The following is a 16,395-nucleotide window of genomic DNA, read 5'->3' as shown; positions in this document are numbered from 1 at the left end:
ACAGTGCCATGCACATAGTTGGCAAAGAAAGATGTATTGCATAAGCCATTATCATCAGCCAAATAACAGCTACCATTTCCAGAGCACTTACTATGTGCTAAGTAGTTTACCTACATTATCCTGGAGGCTTTCCCAGACCAGACCATCCAATGCAAAGCAGCACCCCAGTCACCCTCTAGCACATAACCTTATTTTATTTCTCTAAATAGGATTTACGGCTATCTAATATATTCTCATTTAGTTATGTCTCCCCCACTAGAATGAAAGCTCCAAGAGAACAGTCATTTTGTCTATCTACCTCACACTTGGCACATAGAGAGCAAATAAATGAACCTAAACTTCCCACTTGCAACTCACCAGACTCTACACCCGAAAAACAAGTAATCCAGTGAAGAAATGGGCAGAAGACATGCATAGACACTTTTCTAAAGAAGACATCCAGATGGCCAACAGGCACATGAAAGGATGCTCAACGTCACTCCTCATCAGGGAAATACAAATCAAAACCGCACTCAGATACCACCTCATGCAGGTCAGAGTGGCTAAAATGAACAAATCAGGAGACTATAGAGGCTGGAGAGGATGTGGAGAAATGGGAACCCTCTTGCACTGCTGGTGGGAATGCAAACTGGTGCAGCCACTCTGGAAAACAGTGTGGAGGTTCCTCAAAAAATTAAAAATAGATCTACCCTATGACCCAGCAATAGCACTGCTAGGAATTTACCCAAGGGATACAGGAGTGCTGATGCATAGGGGCTCTTACACCCCAATGTTGACAGCAGCACTTTCAACAATAGACAAATTATGGAAAGAGCCGAAATGTCCATCAACTGACGAATGGATAAAGAAGATGTGGTTTATATATATATACAATGGAATCTTGGCAACGAGAAAGAATGAAATCTGGCAGTTTGTAGCAACGTGGATGGAACTGGAGGGTATTATGCTAAGTGAAGTAAGTCAGGCAGAGAAAGACAGATACCATATGTTTTCACTCATATGTGGATCCTGAGAAACTTAACAGAAGACCAGGGGGGAGGGGAAGGGGGAAAAAAAAGTTACAGAGAGGGAAGGAGGTGAACCATAAAAGACTCTTAAATACTGAGAACTGAGGGTTGATGGGGGGTGGGGGAGAGGGGAAAGTGGGTGATGGGCATTGAAGAGGGCACCTGTTGGGATGAGCACTGGGTGTTGTATGGAAACCAATTTGGCAATAACTTATATATAAAAAAAACTTCCCACTTCCTTGGGTGGTAGAGTTGACTTGCGTACAGCAGACCACAAGAAGTATGTTTTAAAATGCATATGTAGATTTCAGGATAATTGTGTTGAATATTTTATGGTTCATAATGAACTCTGGGAGAGGGGAGGGCAATAAAAGTTTAGTCACATTCCCCCAAGCACTGACTGACATAGGTGCTGGAATTTTTGCTGCAATACGAAAGCCACTTCCTCTGACATAAGGTCCCTTACACGTCTGGGTCTTGCCACATCCTCTGATATACAGAGTGCGTGATGACTAGGCTGGCTGGGGCGGTCAGGATTCCAGAAGCTCACACTTACAGAGGGGTAAGTGGAGGGGTCAGGCGACCAAGAGTGAACGTACAGGAGGATCGCGGATTCGTCATCCCCCACCCCGATTCTCCGCCTTGGGGCTCCCCTTCTACTGCGACCCGCTTCCTTGCACCACCAAAGCCCAGACGCACTGCATGATCAAACCTTCTCACCCCCAAGCCTTCAGGGGTCACTGAGTCCCACGTCACGTGAGTGGAGACAGGCGCCGGCGCCCACAGATTCCCGGCAGGTTCAGAGGCAGGAGACCAGGACCCAGAACTGACCCGCCCTTGCTCCGCCCCTCGCTCCGCCCCTTGCTCCGGCCTGCTCCGGCCGCCATCCCACCCGCGCCAGCAGCGGCTCTGTCCTTCGGCCTGCGGCCCGGTTCCGCCCCGCCCCTCGCCGTGCCACGGCCCCGCCCCGCTCAGACTCCGCCTCTGGCCCCGCCCACGCCGCTCCCTTCCCGCCCCTCGCGGCCCCACTTACTCTGCGGCCGGCACCCACACCGCCGGAGCCGGCAAGCTGGTGACTGCCGCTGCTGCGCGTCCTCGTCTTCCCGCGTCACTGCTGCCGCCATGCCTGGAGGTCTCCTTCTTGGGGACGAGGCTCCCAACTTCGAGGCCAATACTACCATCGGCCGTATCCGTTTCCACGACTATCTGGGAGACTCGTAAGTGGCCACCTCGCAGCGTCCTCGGGTTACGCCCGGCCTCGGAGGTGCCTTCCCTCTTTCTTCTACCTTCCGTCCTCCCAGCTCAGCCCCCTGGTCGCCGCCCGCCTCCTCCCCGCACCGGTTCCTGCACGTGCCTCTGGCCGAGTGGCTCCTGCCCCGCGTCGGCCGAGCGCTGCTGGGGGCCGGCCCCTCGACCCCATTCCGCCGGCGGCCCCCATGTGGCTGAGCCGGCTCCGCGGCGGGAAGGGGGGAGGGGAACGAAATTGGGTTCCAGCAGGTAAGGGCACCGGAGGCCGATGCGGAGGGTTTGTTGCCTTTATCACTTGGTTTGGTAAGGGGTGCAAGGAGCGTGGCCGAGTTGAGGCGGCTGGGGCGAGGGCCGGACTGCATCAGGGGTCACTTCCCGGGACTTGTGCCCAGGGTAGCACTCCCTCCCTCGGTGCTGGAATTTGCTCCCTGGGGGAAGGTGAGTGTCTAAGGCCAGAGTCTGAGGACACTGCTGTGGGCGGAAGGTTCCGGACGGCCCAGCGCGCCGAGGACTTGCTTGCTGCAGTGGTATTTGCAGGCTTCTCGACACAAAATGTAAAAATTTAAACCACCAGCTGCCAAATAAGTGGCTGAAAGACTTTTTGTCCAGAGCCTCCTCCTGTGGCTGGGATATGATTTGATAACAGCTTTGGGAGGAACCAAGAACATTCTGTATGTAGGTGTGTCCTTCATTCCAGAACTTGCAACACTTGAAGTGAAGGGCTTTCTGAGGTTGCTCAGTTGCAATGGCCTGTTCTTGCCGCGGTAGGCCACTGCAGGCTCCTGGACGCCTGGACCTCCCCGCTTATGAGACCCTTTTGTTTCCCAGTCATGTGCCCCTCACTGCTTCTTCCCCCCACTTCTTTGCTTCCAGCACGTGGCCTTGCCGGCGATAGCCAGATCTGGCCTGGCAGTCAGACCATTATGACTAGGAGTAAATTGGTGTTGCCCAGGTTTTACGTTTTACAGCCCCTGAATCAGCAAGCTTTTAAGTTGCTTGGTTTTAATCTGAAACCTCCCAGATATGTGTCATTATATTATGGCTCTGGAGTTCCAGTGGTCCCACCACACTGGTTTTCCCTTTTTTTTTTTTTTAATTATTGAAGTATAGTTGACACACAGTGTTATATTAGTTTCAGGTGTACAATATAGTGATTAGACAATTCTATACATTACTCAGTGCCCATCACAGTTAGTAGTCACCATCTGTCACCATGCATTATAATATTATTGTTTCCCATGCTGTGCTTTTTATCCCCATGACTAATTTATTTTATAACTGCAGTTTGTACCTCTTAATCCCCTTGATCTATTTCACTCATCCCCCCCACCCCCTCTGGCAGCCACCAGTTCTCTGCATTTATGACTCTGCTCCTGGCTTTTTGTTCGTATTTTCTGCACTGTGGTGTTCTGAGGCTTAACAAATCCTCCATGATTTGTGTCCTTATTTTATTTACAGTGTCCAGATATATATGTGTATAGACAGAGAGAGGGAAGTTTATGACATTCATCAATGAGTGGACAGGGCTATGCAGAGAACCTGGGAGGGATTCTTACCCACTTAGGCCTACACAGCCCTTTACACTCTCTTAAGTCTATTTTCCAGCTGCCAATTTAAGGGAAAAGCTAAGCTTTGTGAAAGAGAGGACTAGGCTAGAAAAAGATGAAAAATGGAACATTCAGACCTTAAAGGCAGGGAGAGATATACAGACTGTGTCCAATCTCGTAATCTAGGTATTAGTATTTCTCCTAAAGTCCATGGGATTTTTAGAGTATGTTCCTTTCCATTCCTATCTACAGTCCTCATCCCCATAGAACAAAATCTTATCAGAACTCTTAGATTGTATAAAGATAAATATTGACATAAAACATTTATTATAGCAATAATTATAAATGCCATCACTATTTAAGCTAACCCTACTTTTTTGGGTTTCTTGCTGTTGTTTATTTGCCCCTGGGTCTATCCTGATTTTATTAAAAGTGGTGCCTTCTCAGGGAGCCACCAGTAGGAAGATGAGAAAAATATCTGCATCTACAAACAAAAATATAACAAGTCTGCCTCAGGTCACGCCTGGGATTGTGTTCCCTCCCCTACCTTGAAAAGAAGTTTGAGCTCTTTTTATAATTATAATACATGGTTTTGCCTAATGCAATTTCCCCCAGGGACTCCGTTCTGTGTGTGATCTCAATTCAGAGGTCAGCTTTTGATCTAGGTGTTTTTTGGAGGAAAAAAAAATAATTTCAAACATTACAGGTATCTGCCCTACCCCTGACAACTAGAAACAACTAAGGGGTTTGGGTGCTTCATTTGGTGAGTTTAATGAGCTTTAGCTCTGTTTCTTTGTGTATATGGTAGAAGCAGCTTCTTTACAGTACATCTTCACCAAACAAAACTTGTTTTCCTGGGGTTTTCTGGGAGTTAGTGAGTGAGGACCCTTCCCTTAAAGGAGGAAACCTTTTGTCTTTTGAAAATGAGGAATGAAGGAAATGGGATAATGTAATTGAACTCCTCTTAAGAGCACACACAGTTAGGGAGACTTAGAGGGGAATGCAGATCATAGTAAGACATCCTCAGACTTACCCTCTTCCTAGCCATGTGGCACACTGGAGTTTGGCCTCTGAGGGGGACAGGATGTGAAGTGGCTTAAACTGAGTTCCTTAGCATGATTCAGCAAAACCTTTTCGATGCACAATGGAAAGAGTGTGTCTGACGCTTCTAATTCATCAACCCTTTAACAACTCAGGAAGAAATGCCCTGTTTTTCTCTCAACTCTTGGAAACTTTCTCGTAAGTCTCATCTGACCCTTAAGCAGATCCTTTACCATAGAATCAAAGGCCTAGATTTTTTACCCATACCTAGATTATTTATATCATAAGATGTATAGCCCTCTTACTGTCCTTTATAAAAAAGTAAACATACCACAAACCTCCAGAATCTTCAAAATATTACCTCTCTCTTCCCAGTCTTGCCATAGGGCCCTCTATCCTCATTGTAGGAAGGCTTTTCCTTTCCTGAAGCCTTGGGAGTTGAGTGGCAGATGTAGGTGGGAGGGAGGTACCCTTGTCTCTGCTTTGTTCTTTGTGCCTCAGGAAACTTGGCAGATTTTGAGAGGTCAAGCTTGGCATCTAGACTGAGTTGAGTTATTTAGTAGTTTAGGATCCTGGTTTAACACAAGTCCAGCGGGGTGTGGAGAACCCGGTGTTAAATTTTCCTTTTCAGTCAGAAGAGTAGTTCTGTTGCCAGGGAGAAGGAAATGGTATTCCAAAAGTTCTTGGTGACTTTTAGCTGGAAATATGCTTAAAAATCTATATAAAGTTTCATCCTAGGTAATGATGATTTAGATATTCATGTTTACCTAAGAATCTGTAGTTGTCAAAATCTGTGTTGTAGGCGGCCAGTTTTCTTGCCTACTTGGACTAAAGCAAAAAGGAAAAGAAACTGCAAAGGAAGAGACAGGTAAAACTCAAAAGTGCGGTAGCTTCGTCAGGGTGCAGAGATTGGGTGTCCTGCTTGGCAGGCTTGGTAGCTTTACAAAAGTTTTTATATCCACTCACTACAAAGAAGCCAAGTGTCAGCTTTAATTTTACATATAAATAGAGGATAGAAGCCTATTTATTTGAGATTATGTAACCTGTTTATTATTGCAGTCAGGCATTTGGTTGGATTGGGGCATATTGGGACATCCATTATTATAGCCTAGAAAAAAAGTAGAAGTGGGTAAGAAGGGGGGAAAAGGTATTTCAGTAAGCTTGTTGGTTTGAGTAGCACAGATTTTATGTGCTGAAAAAGAGTCAGGGTGGCCCTGTAGTTATTTAAGGAGGCAACACCCTTAAATTACAGTCTCCTAAGACATTTATCATGTGGAATTTCATATATTCGGTTGAATCGGGCTTTCAACATAGGCTTTTCTGGAAGTCAGAAGATCAAAAAGCATTCCTCGACAAAAATTTAAAAGTAATTGTCCTCATAAGCACTTATTTAAAAAGGAAGTCATTTTTGACATAGGATTTGTGATTTCTCATTCTACATGACGGTGATAATCCCTCCAATAAGCTGTGGCTTCCTTTTCCTTCATCTCAGATGGGGCATTCTCTTCTCGCACCCTCGGGATTTCACCCCCGTGTGTACCACGGAGCTCGGCAGAGCCGCAAAGCTGGCACCCGAATTTGCCAAGAAGAACGTGAAAATGATTGCCCTCTCAGTGGATAGTGTTGAAGACCATCTTGCCTGGAGCAAGGTATAGTACCAATTGGCATGTGCTTTGAGGTTATAAATCAAGGTATAAATTATGTAGAGTAGCTTGGGTTTTTTGAGGTAAAGGTACAAGTAACTTCAAGTTCAGACTTCACCTATTATTGAAAATCTGACTTAAACTGCACAGTGATCTCTACCTTGCTAAATGCAATGCTCGGTTTTTAGCCCTCGTCTTTCCCGGCCCACTAGCAGCCTTCAACCCACTGGTCGTTGTATATCCTGGAACATTTTCCTCTCATGGCTTCCAGACACCACATCTTGAGCTATTCCTGTTTATGGTCAGAGTGAGCTTCCTCACCCCCAACTCCTAGTTATGCTAAAGTTGCCCTGAATTCATTTATTGGACACCGTCTCTTTTTATCTATACCCTTCCCCTTGGTGCGCTCATCCACTCACATCTAAATGCTGTGATTCCTGAATTTCCATCTCTAGGCCAGACACTGCTGGTTCCCAGCCTGCTACGACCACCGCCAACTCCCATCTCCCCTGGGATGTCCTGTCATCTCACACCTAGTATGTCTGACACTGGCTTCCTTTTCTTAATCCGAGATCTTACTCATCTTAGCTAATGGACACTGCGTTTTCATAGTTGGCCAAAATCTAGGCATCATCCTGAATTCCTCTGGTTTTTCCATATCCATGTCTGGTTCATCAGTAAACTTGTTTGCTCTGCCTTTAAAATGATGCAAAATACTATTTGGAAGACTTTCCTCGGGTAGCTTTGTGGCTTGTGCCCTTCCTGCTTTCAAGTCTTGACTCAAATGCTACCTCATCAAGGCCTTCTTCCATGGCCTCCTTATCTAAAATTATAACTCCCCTCCATGTTCCTTATCCCCCTGTGATTTTTTCTTTAGTATTGTCACCATCTAAAATAAAATGTTCTGCACGTTGCTAGTTTCATTTGTTCATTTGTCCACACCCATCAGGCTCAGCAAGGCAGACTCCTATTTTGTGCTCTGCCGAACAGTGCTTGGCACTCAGTGTATCCTAGGCAGTCAGTCTCTGTGTGTTGAATGCACGAACGGAAGGAATTGTCTACTTTCAACAAACGATTTACTTGGACAATAAATGTGGTGGTCTAAACTTGAGGACATTTTGATGACTTTGCGATGATGTGCCACTAAAAAGTGATGATAGGTAAGCTCTGAAGGATGCTTACAATGTACTAGGCACTCTGTCAAGCACTTGTTATGCAACTGAATAAAAGATGTGGTACTGACTTGTGAGCTGGCCACCTGGGGCTGCAGCCCTTGGCCATTTCCTGCTAGTTAATTCTAAGTGCCCGAGATTAGAAGCATCATATACAGGAGAAAAGAGAAGGGGATTTCTCTTGCTTACAGTGGCATTTTTTTCATCCCTTACATTTGGCTGCGACTGGTAAGTGCATTTCTGCACTATGCTCTCATGTTTGCCAGTGAGAATACTTTTCCTCCCACAGAGTTGGAGGGACTTGCTCAGGGTTGGCTGGCTAGGAAAGGATGGCAGTGCAATTGGAACCTCAAACCAATGCTGTCATTGATACTACATGATAGAGAGTAGGAATTCATCTGATTTAGGCTAGAATAAAGTCAAAGCATGTGGTTCTTTGGTGTTCGTGGATATAACGTAATGCCCATCAGGGAAGTGGCAGTGTTGACCGTTTATTACCGTACAGCAGCCATTGAAACTAGAAACCACCAAAGGAAGAGTTGATTGCCTCTTGTAAAACACCTTTTAAAGTAGGAGCATGCCCGGGCTCATTTTAGCCTGTGAGCCTCTGCCTTGAATTTTCAGAATTGTGAGAGCACTGAACAGGAAACAAGTCCCACCTATCAGAAGCAGTGGCCAAACTTTGGCACTCAACTGGTTACATAGGAAACTTCAGGAAAGCCCTTTTGATTATTATTTAGTTGTGATGAGTTGATGGGGGGCCAGTGACAACAGAAAGGAAGTTAAGATAATAAAATTAAGGAACACGTCAAAATGTGTTGTTACCCGTTTCAAAGTTCACCTGTACCACTTCTGTCCTGTCGCATCTCTACTGAGAAATTGACAGAGGCTCTATATCCGCCATGACCTCAACCCCTATATTACTTTTAAGGCTCCACATAATAAACAGACCTTATTCCAACCTTAAATCCTCTCTCCCGCTGCTTCCTAAAGCTCTACCCAGCTAAGTTACTCACTCTCTTCTCAGTTATTTATGCTCAGACCTGCCTGCATGTTTCATTAATACTGCTCCTCTTCCCTGTGAAAAATCTCATCCATCCTTCAAGGCCCCAGGTAGAATCTCTCCTGAAGTCTTTCCTAACTCAGGAGACCTATCTGTCAATGGGGACATTAATATACTTCAGCATTTACAATCTGCCATGTAAATATTAGAGTCTTGCATTTGCTGCTACTTCACATGGGAATCATCTTAACCAAAGTAGAAGTTTCTTTGAAGGCAGGTGCCACGCCTCACTCATCCACATGCACTTGCCCTGGTGCTTACCCCACGGGAAGTGCTGTATCATTACTTGATCAAATACGGGAGCTAGATTTTCTTTTTCAAAGGCTTCTAGGGATAGGAAAGGTAGGAATGAATGTAAATGAGTGAAGTTTAGTAGGGGAAGAGAGTAGAATAAGGAGGAAAGTACATTATTGTCTTTCAGTTCAGACCTGAAATGCTTTGTTTTCTATGTGGATTTCACCCTAGTGTAAATTTACCTTGGACTTGTCCTTAAAGTGTATATTCAACTCTCCATTCTTGGATTTGCTTCAAATTTTATGGGTTTTTTTTTTTTTCATTTCTTAGTATCTGCTGTGTAGTAGCTTAATGTCTGGGTCGGGGTTCTTAGCGGGCAGGGACCAGATCTGTAGAATTATCTTTGCATGTGGCATTACTTTTAGATGTGATGGACTTAATGAACACATTATTTCTGATGGTATTTACTTGTTGGGTACCCAGAGAGGTACCTTAGATTGGGATCTAACTCTACAGCATTCAACTTTTAAAGCATTTCTTGCTGCTTTCTGTGGGCAGTAAAATCATGCCAAATTTTAAGAGACCTGGGCATGAAAAGGGTCTGTGGTTATAACCTAAGTACTGTACTGTACTGTTATTTCTGTCAGTGAGTGATTGGGGTGAGGAGTGTTCATTCGTTCATTTTTTTTTTACTAAAATCGCTTAGAGAAAATTATGATTGTGTTCCTCTTCCCTATCTTGCAAGATGTTCATTGAATTCAAAGAATGTGCCTGGTTTAGATTTTTTTTTTCCCTTTCACCTGCATTTCAGGATATCAATGCTTACAATGGTCAGGAGCCCACAGAAAAATTACCTTTCCCCATCATTGATGATAAGAATCGGGACCTTGCCATCCTGTTAGGCATGCTGGACCCAGCAGAGAAGGACGAAAAGGGCATGCCTGTGACAGCTCGTGTGGTGAGTTGTAGAAATCCATTAGTTGTCCTCAGGACCGGCCAGGCTCCGTGTACAGCTGAGTGCTTACACCGACTCGAGGAATAGGGGAATATCTCCAGTTACGAAATAATTAGCGGCAATCTCACTGACCATCCGTACTGCTGAAGCAAAGTAAAATTTTCAGCTAAATTTGATAACTTTTGGAAATGTACATAAAATAAGTAGTTGATCATAAGATATCATCTAGAATTGAGGAATCTTTTTCCCAGCTCTCCGAGCAGTCCTCTCTTTTAAAGTGGTGGGGCCATAATACCCTTCTTCATAAGGCAACTGTGGCTGGGAATTCCTGTTTGTCCTTACCTACTAGAGAACAGACTTAATCCCTCATCTGCAAAACTGTACAACTATTTGAAGACTGGTATCAACTCCCATCAGTATATTTTTTTAAAGTTTTTTTAATGTTTATTCATTTTTTGAGAGAGAGACAGAGTGCGAGTGGGGGAGGGGCAGAGAGAGAGGGAGACAGAATCTGAAGCAGGCTCCAGGCTCTGAACTGTCATCACAGAAACCCGACACAGGGCTTGAACTCGGGAACTGTGAGATCATAACCTGAGCCAAAGTCAGACACTTAACCGACTGAGACATCCAGGTGTCCCCCACCCCCATTAGTATATTTTTAAGGTAATCATCCCTAATTAACATAGTACCTTCCTGAGGCCTTTCCTGGATTCAATTTGCATATCAGGTTTTCTTACTGAGACACCCAGAACCAAATAGAATTCCCTTCTAAGTTTAGAAAAATAACATGGAGGGGCGTCTGAGTAGCTCAGTCGTTTAAGCCTCCAACTTCAGCTCAGGTCGTATCTCGAGGTTTGTGAGTTCAAGCCCTGCATCGGGCCCTGTGCTGACAGCTCAGAGCCTGGAGCCTGCTTCAGATTCTGGGTCTCCCTCTCTCTGCCCCTCCCCCACTCACACTCTGTCTCTCTCTCCTTCAAAAATAAATCAACGTTAAAAAAAAAAAAAAGAAAAGAAAAAGAACCTGGAGAAGAAAATTATCTACACTGAAGCCACCCAGATTAATAGTTTGATGTATCCTCCTAGATGTTTGCTGAGGGCAGGGTTGGGGGCAGGGTTTGGGTTTTGGTTTTTTTCTACACTCTTGAACATTTCTAGTAACTAAAAAGCTTTCAAAGAAGCTTTGATATCAAAAACACTTAAAAGAATTATTCCTATTTATGCATCTGTGTGCTTTGCAGGTATTTATCTTTGGTCCTGATAAGAAGCTGAAGCTGTCTATCCTCTACCCAGCAACCACTGGCAGGAACTTTGATGAGATTCTCAGGGTAATTACCTCTCTCCAGCTGACAGCGGAAAAGAGGGTTGCCACCCCCGTTGATTGGAAGGTAAAGACGTTAAAAGGGCAGATACCCAGCTCACCTTCAAGGCCTAAGGGGCCAGTCTCTAAATGGCTATCTTCTGGGTCTTTCTTACTTGGGGCTCTTTTTCTGGCACACACACACACTGGCAGGACTTTTCCTTATGGCTGAGTTTCAGATATACTATGAGGCCATTGTCAAGGTCTTCTTTGTATTTTTATATGAAATACAAACTCCCCGTATTGCTTTCTAACTTCCATATCACTTGATCAAATTAATTGGTCAGAATGATTCCTTTTCTTTTTTAAGTTTATTTATTTATTTTGAGGAAGAGCACGAGCAAGGGAGAGGAGAGGCATAGAGAGAGAGACAATCCCTTAGCATGGAGCCTGGGGCGGCCCTCAAACTCACGAAGTGTGCGGTCATGACCTGAGCTGAAACCAAGAGTCGGATACTTAACCAACTGAGCCACCCAGAATGATTTCTTAATAAAATAATTTTTTTTTTTAAAAAACCTTTAACCCTTCCCAAAACGAGCAAAATGTTGGCAAAATATTTATAGCAAAACTTAGATTGGCCACTTGAGTCATGGCTATAAAACTATTTGGTGTATTAATGTCTGGAGCATTTCACTTCTCTTAAGCTTCAATTAGCCTTTCAAACCCCATGTAGAATTCTCAGACAGGGATAATATCACAAGGGCATCTTAACATTGCTACCTTTTTAAAATATGTTCACCTGAATACCAGGTTGTGTTGATTTGTTTTTCCTGACAGGCAAATCATTTAAAGTCTGTATCTGTCCATTGAACATGTGTTTATTGAGCCCAGGCAGTGGGCTCTGGGCTACAGCAACAGTGAACAATATAAATATTAATGTAAGTGGGAGTCCCTGCCCTCAGAGAGCTTACATGCCAGTGGGCGGAGACAAACAGTACGCAAGTTTACCGTGTTTTAGGTGGCAATAAGTGTGACTGAGAAAAATCAAGCAGAGGTGGAGAGAGTGGGAGCATAGGGGTGGGAGGGTAGGTTTTATAATTGGCTGTCAAAGAAGGCCTTTCTCTGAAGGGAACTTTGGGAAGGACATGAAGAAAGCAAGGGACCAAGTCGTGCTTGTTTATGAGGGAGGAAAGGGCGCCTGGGTGGCTCCGTCGGTTGAGCGGCCGACTTCGGCTCAGGTCATGATCTCACAGTCCGTGCGGGCTCTGTGCTGACAGCTCGGAGCCTGGAGCCTGTTTCAGATTCTGTGCCTCCTTCTCTCTCTCTGACCCTCCCCTGTTCATGCTCTGTCTCTGTCTCAAAAATAAATAAACATTAAAAAATATATATATATGAGGGAGGAAAACCAGCGTGCCTGGAAGAGCAGGAGCGGGAGGTGGGGCAAGGAGGCACGATTCATTCACACCGGGCAGCGGTAAGGACTTAGAATTTAAATTTTAAAGTGTGGTGCCAAGACGTCACTGGGTTTAAAACAAGACCATTTCTTGTTAAGATGGGGACATTGTTCTCTCAGCAAAGTGTTGAAGATCATCCTGTGAAAACAAAATTCCTCAGAGGGGAGAGAGTGACCAATACTGGGTTATTCTCATGAGCACCTGTAGCTACTTTTCTGAAGCTACTTCTTGGCCTTCAGGCTTCACTGTAAGAGTGAATTTCATTATTTTCAATGTCTTTCAATAGGATGGCGATAGCGTGATGGTTCTTCCAACCATCCCTGAAGATGAAGCCAAAAAAATTTTCCCTAAAGGAGTCTTCACCAAAGAGCTCCCATCTGGCAAGAAGTACCTCCGTTACACGCCCCAGCCGTAGTCCCCCAAGGAGGTGGTTAGCACAGTGAGCCAGGGGACGCCGGCTGCCAGTCATGTTCTCCTGCACCTGTTCCATAACAACATCCTGGTGTGATCACAGCCAAGGCCTTTAGGTTGCTATACTACTGGCTTATTAAACAAAATGGCACTAAAAATTTCTTGGGATCCTTTCCTCTGTGCCTTCACCAGCATTCTGTTCTGTTCCTGCACCGTAGCACTCTCTGCTGTCTCTGAAATGTAGTCTGTATGTGAGATTCAAGTCTTGGATGTCTACAGGATGTGGGGTCGATGAGGTAGTGTCAGTTGATGGTGGAGAAAGTCTGTTCTGCTCCATCATAGAATGACTGTCAGGTTTTTAGCTGTTCCAATCAAATCCAGAACTTGACGTTCAGATTCCCCTGTAGATACGAGTATATAACCCAAAAACCTGTAGAGTATCCAGAAATTCTCCACTCTTCAGGGTTTTGATCGCAGCGGGGGCAACAAACTTTTCAATTCTATACTTTCTCAGTAGATAACTGAAGTGGGATGAGCGGGGGAGGAATCTTTAAATATTTTGCTATAACGAAAATTTTTCGAGAAATTTCTATTAAAAAAGAGAGGCTATAGAAGAAGTTCCACTTGCCTGCCTGCCAGGGAGGTGGACCAGGAGGTGTGAGCGATACGACAGTGCCATGTGCCTTTCATGCAAAGTATTTCCATATGTCTGTCTGCTCTACACTGATGGGCGCAAGAGCACACCTTGGGAAGAAAGGAGGAAATGATTGAAAATGTTTTGTTATAGAACTATTCTTGCAGTGAGGGGGTGGGGCTGTTTTCTGAGTTTTGCTTTTTGGGGATCAGCAAATAAATTCTTTGTTAAAACTGGATCAGAGAATTCTGTTGTCACGTTTTGAAGTGCTAGTTTAGACTCCTGACCCGAAGGGCAGAGCTTTGCTCGCTAGGATCGGCATCAGTACTTTTCTCCAAAGGCAGATACGTGAAATTTCTTGTGACGAAAGTGGAGGAGCAGCTGACGAACAAGGAGATTTCACCACATCTCTTGGCCCACTTCGCTCCTTCCTGTTACTTCCCTGGGTCCTTGGGTTTGTGACACCCCCCCCCACCCCCCCCACCCCCCCCACCCCGCTGTAAAGAGCTCTCCTAACATATTACTTTAATTGGATTTACAAGGCTTAAGAATGTGAATCTTGAGGAGAGTAGTACACCTGTGCGTTTCTGGAAAGAATACTAACTACTGTGAACTCATGGTCTCTCACACTTTTGTTAGGCTGTGCTGATAAGTCCTGGGTTTAGAAAGAAGTGTCCCGTACCTAGTATAGTCCCTTGCATGTAGCCCTCCATATTTTTTGAGTAGAATAATGTAAAACATGATGCCTGGTGCCATATGGTAGACGAGTCATTAAGTCTTTAGTTTCCTTGAATTCTCCACATGTAAAATTTGAGTGACACCAAGAAGGTTGGGAAGGTAGTGAAAATTTCAAGTTACCCAATATCCTGAGGAGTCCTGGTCTGAAAGACCCAAGAGGAATGTGTCTTGCTCTTACCTCTTCGAGTCACAATATACTTTGCCCTTAAAGAACCAATACCTGGACCTCTTATAGGATATCTCCTAACTAGTCCTTGGATCTTCCGTCTCCTGTCACCTTTCCAACTATTCAGTTCTTGCTGCTCTCTTTTCTTCCCTTGGCTATTTGATGCCTCTTGTCCTTGTCTCTTGGAGTCTGGCTTCAACTTTCTTTCATGGTGACAATCCAGCATCTAAATCTCCAACGTTAATTTTTCAGTTATTCAACACTTGAGTGTTGATCTTTATTGACGGATGGAACATGTGCCATTGGATTTGCAAATTCAAAATCAAATTCATCAACTTCCCCCAATAAATGTATTGCACCCCTCATCACTCAGGCACCCAAACCCTGGTGTTTTTTTGGCCATCTCTACTCTGTCCACATATATGATGTCAATACAAAGACACTGAAAAGGTTCAAAGAAAAGGCAGCCAGGTAGCCCCAAATGGATTTCTGGCTCTGTCACCATGAAGCCATGAGACTTTGTGAAAAGATTATTTTCCAGATGTAAAATGTGACATAATACGCATTTCCAGGGTTGAAGTGATCCTAAGTACATCTTCAGTGCCCTAGTGGGCATGGAGAATAGAGTTCCCATCAAGAGTTGCTGCTCTCAATTTTCATGGAAGAACAGAATAAACTGCATTATGTGTTCAAGATTTATTAATTGAAAGTGAATTCACATATGACAATTGTGATTATGAGAGAAGCATGAGAAGTCCATGGGACTGCCTTCTCAGTCTTCTAAGATTCTCACAGTGGTAAATCTGTGGCCCCCTGTGTGGTCTTGCCACAAGTCTGATCTCGCCTCTAACCTCCACCCTAAGTGTAGGGATCTGCGCTGAGATACTCAGCAAAGGGGCAGGGAGCCAGAATGGCTGTGTAGTAGTTTACAACCATTTGGCTCCACCCCTTTGGGGCAATGCGAATTGAGGAAATACAACTTTAATTTTTTTTTTCTTTTTATTTTTGAGAGACAGAGAGAGACAGAGCATGAATGGGGGAGGAGCAGAGAGAGAGGGAGACACAGAATCCGAAACAGGCTCCAGGCTCTGAGCTGTCAGCACAGAGCCCAATGCGGGGCTCGAACCCACAAACTGAGATCATGACCTGAGCTGAAGTTGAATGCTTAACCGAGCCATCTGGGCACCCCTGACAACTTTAATTTTAGCTTAAAGGGTGTATTAACTGGCCAAAAGGTCATTACCACTTTTCTTGGCAGTAACTGGTTCAGAAATGGGCACGTGATTCAATTCTTGAGAATGAGCCACAAACAGGATCATTGGAGTTTCTAGAAGAATTCTATCCTGACAGCATTGGAGACCTTTTTTCTTCCTTTTTGTCTCACACAAAACATGATTGTTGCTAGCAGCCATCTGACTACCTGTGCACGGGGAACCACAGAATGAGGCTGGTCAACAGCAAAGTGGAGAGAAAAAATCTGATCATCTTCGCTGAGTCCATCAACCATGAACCCATCTTACCTCTTGACTGACACTACATAAAATAATACATGTCCTTAGGACATAAGCCTTTTGGAGTTGGGTTTAGGCCAAACGCATCCTAACTAATGTATGTGGGAGGAAGTATCTCCTAGTTCCATCAGATATGCTAATGAGCCTCTAAGCAAGACTGTAGAGCAGACTAAAGTATCTCAAGTTTTAAATGCACTAAATCCCACAGGAGTGTGAAAATGCAGAGCCCAGGGGCCTACCCCCAGGGACTGACTCTGCCGGTGGCCAGCTGGTG

At 44.7% G+C, this 16,395-nt stretch overlaps 1 protein-coding gene across 1 annotated transcript; it reads left to right on the top strand.

Moving 5' to 3' along the window:
* Positions 1-2,029: 2,029 nt before the first annotated feature.
* On the top strand, positions 2,030-13,944 carry PRDX6 (peroxiredoxin 6). The gene is made up of 5 exons (XM_015077808.3): positions 2,030-2,224; positions 6,336-6,492; positions 9,767-9,913; positions 11,149-11,295; positions 12,948-13,944. Exons 1-5 carry the CDS (start codon positions 2,130-2,132, stop codon positions 13,074-13,076), a joined length of 675 nt encoding a protein of 224 aa, XP_014933294.1. The 5' UTR covers positions 2,030-2,129; the 3' UTR covers positions 13,077-13,944.
* The last annotated feature ends 2,451 nt before the right edge of the window (positions 13,945-16,395 follow it).

This window comes from Acinonyx jubatus, chromosome E4 (genome assembly GCF_027475565.1).
Source record: "Acinonyx jubatus isolate Ajub_Pintada_27869175 chromosome E4, VMU_Ajub_asm_v1.0, whole genome shotgun sequence".
Taxonomy (NCBI): domain Eukaryota; kingdom Metazoa; phylum Chordata; class Mammalia; order Carnivora; family Felidae; genus Acinonyx; species Acinonyx jubatus.
Note: the sequence above shows the minus strand (reverse complement) of the source record. Positions and strands in the feature narration are given on the sequence as shown.